The sequence below is a fragment of the Lolium perenne genome, chromosome 2 (assembly GCF_019359855.2).
Source record: "Lolium perenne isolate Kyuss_39 chromosome 2, Kyuss_2.0, whole genome shotgun sequence".
Taxonomy (NCBI): domain Eukaryota; kingdom Viridiplantae; phylum Streptophyta; class Magnoliopsida; order Poales; family Poaceae; genus Lolium; species Lolium perenne.
Genome location: NC_067245.2, coordinates 231,733,029 through 231,743,337, shown reverse-complemented (window position 1 = coordinate 231,743,337; position 10,309 = coordinate 231,733,029). Strand labels below are relative to the sequence as shown.

General features: G+C 39.4%; 1 protein-coding gene across 1 annotated transcript; it reads right to left on the bottom strand.

The window, feature by feature from the left end:
• Positions 1–8,439: 8,439 nt before the first annotated feature.
• LOC127330497 (uncharacterized) lies at positions 8,440–9,682 on the bottom strand. The gene is made up of 3 exons (XM_051356692.1): positions 9,562–9,682; positions 9,279–9,357; positions 8,440–9,097 (listed from the first exon to the last, which is right to left on the bottom strand). The coding sequence occupies exons 1-3, from the start codon at positions 9,565–9,567 to the stop codon at positions 8,667–8,669; spliced, it is 516 nt and encodes a 171-aa protein (XP_051212652.1). The 5' UTR covers positions 9,568–9,682; the 3' UTR covers positions 8,440–8,666.
• Positions 9,683–10,309: the final 627 nt, after the last annotated feature.

Sequence of the window (10,309 nt, the reverse complement as noted above, 5' to 3'; positions counted from 1 at the left end):
TGCGTACAGCGGCAAGTTTTCCCTCAGTAAGAAACCAAGGTTTATCGAACCAGTAGGAGCCAAGAAGCACGTTGAAGGTTGATGGTGGTGGAGTGTAGTGCGGCGCAACAACAGGGATTCCGGCGCCAACGTGGAACCTGCACAACACAACCAAATTACTTTGCCCCAACGTGACAGTGAGGTTGTCAATCTCACCGGCTTGCTGTAACAAAGGATTAGATGTATAGTGTGGATGATGATTGTTTGCAGAGAACAGTACAACAAGTATTGCAGTAGATTGTATTCGATGTAAAAGAATGGACCGGGGTCCACAGTTCACTAGTGGTGTCTCTCCCATAAGATAAATAGCATGTTGGGTGAATAAATTACAGTTGGGCAATTGACAAATAAAGAGGGCATGACCATGCACATACATGTTATGATGAGTATAGTGAGATTTAATTGGGCATTACGACAAAGTACATAGACCGCTATCCAGCATGCATCTATGCCTAAAAAGTCCACCTTCAGGTTATCATCCGAACCCCTTCCAGTATTAAGTTGCAAACAACAGACAATTGCATTAAGTATGGTGCGTAATGTAATCAATAACTACATCCTTAGACATAGCATCGATGTTTTATCCCTAGTGGCAACAGCACATCCACAACCATAGAACTTTCTGTCACTGTCGCAGATTTAATGGAGGCATGAACCCACTATCGAGCATAAATACTCCCTCTTGGAGTTAAAAGCAAAAACTTGGCCAGAGCCTCTACTAGTAACGGAGAGCATGCAAGATCATAAACAACACATAGATAATAGATTGATAATCAACATAGCATAGCATTCTCTATTCATCGGATCCCAACAAACACAACATGTAGCATTACAGATAGATGATCTTGATCATGTTAGGAAGCTCACAAGATCCAATAGTGAAGCACAATTAGGAGAAGACGACCATCTAGCTACTGCTATGGACCCATAGTCCAGGGGTGAACTACTCACTGATCACTCCGGAGGCGACCATGGCGGTGAAGAGTCCTCCGGGAGATGATTCCCCTCTCCGGCAGGGTGCCGGAGGCGATCTCCTGAATCCCCCGAGATGGGATTGGCGGCGGCGGCGTCTCTGGAAGGTTTTCCGTATCGTGGCTCTCGGTACTGGAGTTATTATCGACGAAGGCTTAAGTAGGCGGAGGAGGTAGGTTTAGGGACGACGCGAGGGGCCCACACAATAGGCCGGTGCGGCCAGGGCTTGGGCCGCGCCGCCCTAGCGTGTGGGCGCCTCGTCGCCCCACTTCGTTTCCTCCCCGGACTTCTGGAAGCTTCGTGGAAAAATAAGATCTTGTGCGTTGATTTCGTCCAATTCTGAGAATATTTCCTTACTAGGATTTCTGAAACCAAAAACAGCAAAAAACAGCAACTGGCTCTTCGGCATCTTGTTAATAGGTTAGTGCCGGAAAATGCATAAATATGACATAAAGTATGCATAAAACATGTAGGTATCATCAATAAAGTAGCATGGAACATAAGAAATTATCGATACGTTGCAGACGTATCACTACTGAAAGTTATTATGAGAGAGGAAAATATGGTTGTAGAAGTTTTCATGTTACTAAAACACCTCTCTATATGCTGAAAGTTTTGAAGTTGCACTTGTTTTGCTTTCCTATGCTTGGTTCTTTGTGCCTCCATGACTTGTTTCTTTACAAGATTATTTTTCATAGGAAGTGGGTTAGAATTAAATTTGTTTTGAATTTACTTCTTGATGCACCTTTTTCTTCATTTTATATTTTTATGTGAGCATCTTCTCAAACTACTGCGCCTAGCTGACTGGCGTTAAAGAAAAGCACTCTTGGGAGATAACCCATTGTTTTATTTCTGTAATTTTCCTTTTGTTGAGTCTTGAAAGTTATTACCTCTGTAATATCCTCTCCGTACCATTTTTATTTCATTTTTGTGCCAATAATAGCCTCTAATAGGAAGAAAGCAAGATTTGGGGAAGTTGCTGCCCTGAAAACAGATTATGTGTTATTACCATAAAAATTCTTAAAAATAGCCAGAGCGGAATTTTGAGCTGTCATTTTTATCTTATAGCCCAAGTTATTATCTAACTTACGTTAGTTGACCAATTTTCGAGATAAGCAACAGAGGATTTTCAAAACAATCAATATTTACCTATTGTTCTGTGTTGATAGATTTCTGCACTATTTGCATTTGCCTCTTAAATCTCTTTCTTTTTGAGTTCTTTTGATCAAATAGCTTTTTGAAAGGTTGCTACAGTAGCTAATGCTTTAATAGGTGTTTGATATATGTTAGTACTGAATCCAAGTGGATTTGTTTATTTTGATTGTACTAATGCTGCTAATGAAGAATTGTATGAAGTTTTGTATGAAGGAAGTTTTCAAGTGTATGGTGAGAAGAATGATGTGATGGGACGAAGAATGGATAAAATCTCAAGATCGGGGATGCCCCTGCACCCCAAGACATATTCAAGGGGTACAAGCCTCAAAGCTTGGGGATGCCTGGGCATCCCCTGTTCATCAACGAAGTAACATGTCATCTCTCTATGCGCTATATTTTTATTGCTTTACACGCTATGCATTGTTGTTGGAGCATCTTTTTTTTGTTTTGTTTTATGTAGTATATGTTGGATTTCGGCACATTTGTTTTGGAGAAAGACCCGCTCCTTTTTAATTGCATAGAACACTCTAGTTTTCGCTGTTATTGTTTTGTGAGTGTTCTAGTTTTTTGGTACTGCGTTTAGCTCTTGTTCTTTCACTCGAATTTTGTTCAGAGCGCGTTAGTATTCTTTATTTATGTATAATTACTGTCTGGTCCATAATGCATTTCATATCTGAGAGTTATTTCAAATAAGTTTATTGGTGTTGGATACGAGTAAAATATTTCATGACTATAGTGATGCAAAAGGAAGCTTGTCTAGACTGTGGCATAGGCTTTGGCATGTCATGTTGGATATTATTCTTGTCATATGATTAGTATTTATTATTGTAGCATGACTTATCTCAAATGGCCGAGAGTGCATACTATGTCATTGAAATAATCATGTGTTGTTTCCATCATAAAAGCATAATATTGTGGTATTCTCCTTTGATGTTTTATTGGGTTGACTTGGCGCATGCTTATACCATGTTATGACTATAACCAGTCAACTAAAGCCTCTATGATCATTTAATTTTTGATTTGTAATATCACTTGATGCTTTGATTAATAATGTTTTGTCTCTATGCATGATTATGGCCATTATTGCTCTCTTAGTTGGTCGCTTCTAGTCTTTTTGCTAGCCTTCACCTATACTAAGTATGAGCTCTACTCATGCATCCAACCATAAAAAAAAACCAAAGTTGCCAACTGTGTCCACCATATCTACCTATATGTGTTATTTTACCACCACTCTAAAGTAAATTGCTAGTGTGCTACCTTTAAAACTTCAAAAATAATCACCTATTTTGTGTAAATTATAGCTCACGGGAAAGTAGTCTAAAAACTATTGTAGTAAGTATTATGTCATATTCATTTGTAGTTCTTATAAGTTGCTTGTTGTGTGATAACCATGCTGTCATGGGGAACACCATCAATATGCTTTTGTTGAATATCATGTGAATTACTATGCATGCTCATCTTGTTTGAAGTAAGGGAGATTTACCATGAGTTGCAAAGATTGGAGTACGCATATTGTTAGAGAGGAACATTGGGCCGCCAACTAAATCCATGTTCACATGGTGGAAGTTTCAGCTGGGCAAAAGTCCAAATATCTGTTGTCCTTGTTTTTTCAGTATGGATGTCCAAAAATTTGAGATACATCGAAATTGAGAAATCAAATGAGATTCATTTCCTAGGACCTTTATACAGGAGGCAAGGAGGTACCCCTTTGTGAGACTTGGTTAAAACATATGTATGCGATGAAAATCCATGGAAGTCCAAGCTAATTAGGACAAGGTGTGAGCACTATTGTTATATTATGCATGAGTCAAGAAAACTTATAGGAAGTAATTATGCATAAGTCATACTATTTATCACTGCCGTTGACATAAGTAACACCTCTCAAAATATATATTTTCAACACTCATATTGCTTTCAAAATAAAAATCTCTATCACATGGGTAATCCCTGCTTCCCTCTGCGAAGGGTCTTTATTTTACTTTTATGTTGAGTCTTCACCTTCTGCTTTATGCACCAATTAAGAGAGCATAGTTGTCATTCTTAGTGCAATGTGCATAGTCCCAAAGTTTTTATTTATTGATTCATGATTGTGCTTTTTCTTGCTCCCAAATTACTTGTATCTAGTCACCCTCTGAACTTTGAAGGTGTCCTTGCATTTATGTTTTGCTATTCCATAAGGACATGTTGAGTACTACTTTATTATGTTTACTCTATGCTTATAAACACACAGTTGCTTTTAATGTACTATTATTCATGATCTTTTGTTTGATTTACTCTTCATGTTATAACATAGTTGCTAAGTTCTATTGAATTATATCTATCATGCCTATGTTAGAGTACTTAGATCCCAGCTCACAATGCTTTACATGCTTGATCAAGATTTTGTTGGCTTCATGGCACCTCAAAAATTATTTTGTTATCACTTACCTACTCAAGGACGAGCAGGAGTTAAGTTTGGGATATTGATACATTGCAAACGTATCTATAATTTTTGATGCCCCATGCTTGTTTTACACCAATTGCTATATGTTTTGTTTACACTTCCTGGAAATTTTATGCATTTTATGGAACTAACCTATTGACAAGATGACATAGTGTCAGTTCCCTGTTTTCTGCTGTTTTTTGTATTTCAGACAAGTTGTACAGGAAAATTCTCGGAATTGGACGAAACAAAATCCAAAGTTCTTATTTTTTCCCGGAGCAAAGACGACAGAGGAGAGACAAAGTGGGGCCACATGGTGTCCAGAGCTACCCTAGGCGTGGCCTGGCCCTGGCCCACGCCTAGGGGTGGTTTGGGGCCACCAGGCTTCCATCGACCTCGACCTTCCGCCTATATAAAGCTCCTGACGCAACAACCCTAAATATACCAGCCTCCACCCACGAAAAGTTCCGTAGCTCCGCCGCCATCGTAGATAAGATTCGGGGGACAGAAGTCTCTGTTTCGGCACCCTGCCGGGACGGGGAATTGCCCCCGGAGCCATCTCCATCGACTACATCGCGATCTCCATCGTCGTTGCTGACTCATACGATGAGGAGTGAGTAGTTCTTCCCCGGGGCTGAGGGCTCTATCGGTAGCTATGTGGTTTATCTCTCTCTCTCTCCCATGGTGTGATATTTATGTGACCATGAGCTTTGTAATCTAGATGTCGTTATGTTATTCAAGTGGATTTTACTTATGTGATCTTCGAAGAATCCTTGTCCCACCTGTGTAAATGTGGAGTGTGTGCACCGTGTGAGTCTCTTAGGCTATATTTCACATAATTCTTGTTCACTGAATTATGATTTGAGTTGGATGTCTCTATGAAATTGTGGTGTGTTAGTACCGCCTATGAATACTTAAAGTGCAGCGCGTGGTGTTAATTAGTACTTGGGAATACATTTTAAGGTTTGCTTTTGCAGACCTAGGAAGTGGATTAGTGTTCGTTATCCAGCCGGAGAGTCTTTCAGAGTAGCATAGTGAAGTGCTTATATTTATATTGCTTTATGATATCATTGTTGAGAGTGACCACTAGTGAAAGTATGATTCCCTAGGCCTTGTACTTGAGAGGGATATCTTTGACCTCTACCTCCCCGAGTTCGATAAACCTTGGGTGATCCACTTAAGGAAAATTTGTTGTTGTTCTACAAACCTCTTTACTTGGAGGTCCAACATTGTCTAGAAGAATAGAAGCGTGCGTAGACATCAAGACTCATCACTGTGAGACATGGAAAAAAAACCCACCAAACATAGTTGGCATTGTTATGAGTGCCAATGGATAACACATATGCTATGGCTTATTAACTTGTTTATTAACCAATGAAGTGTAGTTCCACACTTTGTTGAAATTGAAGTCTTTTCATAACTAAAAAAGAGAGGTGCAATGCGCTCTTTGCTTCACTCCTAGAAAGGATATATTTTTTTACTTATGTTTTGAGTCCTCCTTAGATTCAATTATCCTATCTCCCTATTTTGGTGCCTACATTTGATATGATGATGGCCATTATTAATATGATGATGAATTTTTAAAATGATTAGTTACCTCCATTAGAAAAGGATGTAGTTGATCACCTGTCGTGATGATGTTGACATGGTATTGCAGATGAACTTGATCCTTTTGCTAGTGGGAGTAAGATGTTCATTTATTTTCACAAATCTTGCACTTTCATATGAATTCAACAACATAAGGTCGCTATTGCAAAACATTTCCTAATTTTGCCTCCTAGGTCACCGGACACATGACCAAATGCACAAGTGACTAGGAATAGTACATTAGCTAATTACGACCTAAAAAATTAAACAGCACATCACATGTCACAATAAAAACACATTTGAAAGATTTAGCGTTTATCTATACATCTTCACCTACACTATGTCAAGATTTTCACCCTATATGGTCTAATATCCTGCCAAAATAGTAGAGAACACCGTCTCAACGAATTTTGAATCCTACATCGACATATAAATTAGATCTTCAGAGCAAGAAAAATTAAATAAAAAACTTAGCTAGGACGATCCATGTAGCAGGTGAAGAAATAGTTTAAAAAGTGGACGATCAACCAAAACGGTTGGCGTTGCCATTCTACTCATTCGTCGGTCCACTAGTTCACTATGTTTGACTCATTTCTTAATAAATACTATTTAATTAATATTGATCAGTAGTGTAGATGGTGTAAGTATATATTTTTTTATGCTTTCTTAACCAAATATAGTGTTGCAAGGTGGCGAAGCATCTACCGTTGAATAAGTGATTTCACATAAATAATTGCTGGATTTTTTTTCCAAAATTGTTGATGTTGTTACTGTTTTTTTTTTTGCAAAATATTTTGCATTGTGCATGAATTTTGTCTAATAGGATTGTTACTTTTTTGGTTGAATCATTGTTGATTTTTGCTAGAATCGGCGGTGATTGTTGTTGCAAATGAATCTGATGTAAATGATTTTGCGAGGTGACTGCTAATGTAAGCTTAAAAAAAATTACACGAGAAAATGTGTAATGTTATTTTTTTTACTAAAAAACAATGATCATTATCACTACAAACGTCTATCTCTCCGTTAAGAAAATGATGTTGCAGATTTATCTAAATTTTATTATATCTAGACATGATTTAGTGTAGAGATACATTCAAATTTTGACAAATCGACATCCTTTTCATGATAGAGGGAGTATTTATTTCCTTGCATAGATTTTTTTCATCGAAAAATTCTAATGTTGGAACTGTTAAATATTCATTGGTATTATTTGTGATTGTTGTTGGAAACATATTTGTAATTTGTTGCAACATGATTTGGCATGTGAAATTCTAATGTTGGGTTGTTCCCTTTTTTATTAGTATAGTTAATCATTTTTCTGTATTAATGTGTTAGAATATTTTGCAAGCCGTTGGTCATTAGTGTTGCAAAAATAATTTTCTACAAAATATTTTGCACGATGCACACATCCTTGAGCAAGAACTTCCGTTTTCGATTCAGCTTGAGCAAGCTTCATATAAGATGCACAAATCCTTCAACCTGTCAGCCTCTGGATGATTGGTCTCCATCCTCTAGCCGCCTGGAAAGCTTCACTTGACAACTGCACGAACAACTTCACTCCCCAGTTTAAACCATCTCTGTTTTCCTCCTTGACCTGAAGAATTGCCAAAGAAGATATCATTTTCCCGATTAGATAAGTAACATCAATAGGATCGTTAGGTTTCACAGATCGGAAGCACGTATTATTTCGTGGCGTCCATAAACTCCATAAAACCTCCGCAATACCCACCAACGCCACATGTTTATCTTTCTTTCTGAATTTTCTTAGCCAACTGCCAAACAAATTTTGAATTGAAATTGGCCTATTCTTAAACCCAAAAGCACAACAGGCGACATTCCATATATATCGCGCTAATGGACATAAAAAGAAAAGGTGGGAAATAGTTTCATTCTCACTGCAAAACTGACATAACCAATCACCTTTCCAGCCTCTGTGATGCAAAACATCTTTTGTTAAAATACTCCTCTTGACTACCAGTCAAAGGAAAACTTTCACTTTTGCTGGCACCTTAATTTTCCACAAAAACTTAAAAGGAAATCCAAAGGATCTCCATTTTAAAGATCTATACACAGATCGAACCGAGAACCCTTTAGGATCCAGTTTCCATTTAACTGTATCATTCTCATCAGAGAGAACTACAACAGCATACTCTGCAATGAATGATTCCCACATCTGCAGCACATTGTCTGTCAGGGTTCATCGGAATTTCAAATTACTCCATCTCTCCAAAAGGGCCTCATGGACTTTTTTGATCCCTTAATTTACATGTATAAACCTACTTCTGCATATGAGAGAAGTTTGTCACGGATATACTGATATATTCACATTGATATATCCATGAAACGCACGCAGGTCTGCTAGCTGATTTGATAGATGTAGAGTAATTACATGAACATGGAAGCTAACTACTGAGTGCTGACACAAGCACTACAGCCCGATTCTCCAATCAACATACTAAACTACAATACGTTTTCATTTCACGCGCTGCTGCTACATGATGGAGCAGCTGTTGGGATCGTCCGAGTACCCGTGGCCGTGGTGTACCACCGTGTGGGTGTTCCCCGGCGTCGGCGCATAGGCATAGTAGTTGTGCTGCTTGTACTGGTGGCCCTGGTAGCCACCACCGCCGCCGTAGTAGTCATGTCCGTACGTCCCGGCCGCGTTCTGGTAGCCCTCGGTGTAGTAGTGGAGGTCGAGCGCGGCCTCGTGCTTGTACAGGCTCTGGTTCGGGTGGTAGCGGTACGGATGGTGGTCGCCGGGGTGGTTTGATCCATAGTGGTGGTCGACTGTGCGCAGCTCCACCACCTCCGCTTTGCCGACCTTGCGGCGCAGCTTTTCGGTGATGCGGTTTGAGTCGATCCCGGCGCCGATCACCAGCAGTAGGTTCCTGTCCTCGCCCGTGATCGTCACGGACTCAACACCTGCGTCAGTTCATGCAAAAGTTAGTCAACATGCAGTTCGTCACCGTTGCATCATAGGTGAACGGTGTAAATTGTAAACCACCCGAGGATTAAGCAGGCTAATTAACAAGTCTCGAGAATTGAGAGGCGAAGGGTAAGGGAGATCTATCTTGGAGGGTAATGGAAGGAACAATATATTTACCGGTGACTGCAGCTGCCACCTTGATAGCTTTGGAATAGCCCTTGTCAGAGCTGATGTGCATCCTGATCACCATCTGCGTCTGCACAAGAGATTTCAATTCATAAGCGAAATTTTAGTAACCAACGGAAGGAATAAACAAAACTATCACACGTTTTTCCTCACAAAACAACTAATTGATCACATATCATATAGTAGTATAGTAAAGAACAAGAATGGAATTTAATCAGTTTGAACCAAGATCTTTTCTTTTTTCTTTGCCGAGAAGTTGGAACCAAGATCTTACCCTCATATTTTCTTTCTCAGTATTCCGGCGACCAAAGCAAAAGCAGAGCGAAGTAAACAATAACCAGCTATGGTGCTATACTACTTTGCAACTTGCTAGCTGTGCTTAAGCAGGAGGCTTGTACACTCTGTAACGCAACGAAGTAGTGACTTATATAGGCACAGCATGACACAAACCGACGTTAATTAAACAACGATTAGCCAATAATCACCCCATATTGACTTCAAGTCGTTGGCCCGGCCCGAAGCATAGGCCCGCAGGCCAAAGAGAGTCACACTATGCGTGCTCAGCCTAACTCGGATGCCACACAGATGGAGAGAGCGGTGATGATTGCTAAGATGCCTGTGATAGGTACGTCCGTACCAAAACCAACCTCGATTACTTGTTTTTCTGATGATCAGATTATTGAGAATGCTGTGTCATTGGGGTTTCGTTAGGTAATTCTAATTCTGAGTGCATTGCATCGGCTAAGTTAATCAAAGATTTTGAGTTACAACGTACCTTGACCATGTTAAAACGTATTGATCATTTGGTTGATTCAAATGGAAATGCTTATCTTTGTTTGGCGGTTTCGCGTGCATCTAACCTTTGTGAGGATTTGGAGGGGGACTATGACTTAAGAGGGAGATGAAGATATTAATATACCTCCGGCCATTGTTAAGGATAGAAAAGTTCGTAAAAAAAGATCGTATGATAAGAAAAATGTGCGGTAATCGTATTAGAATCAAATCCTCGAAATCTTAATGAC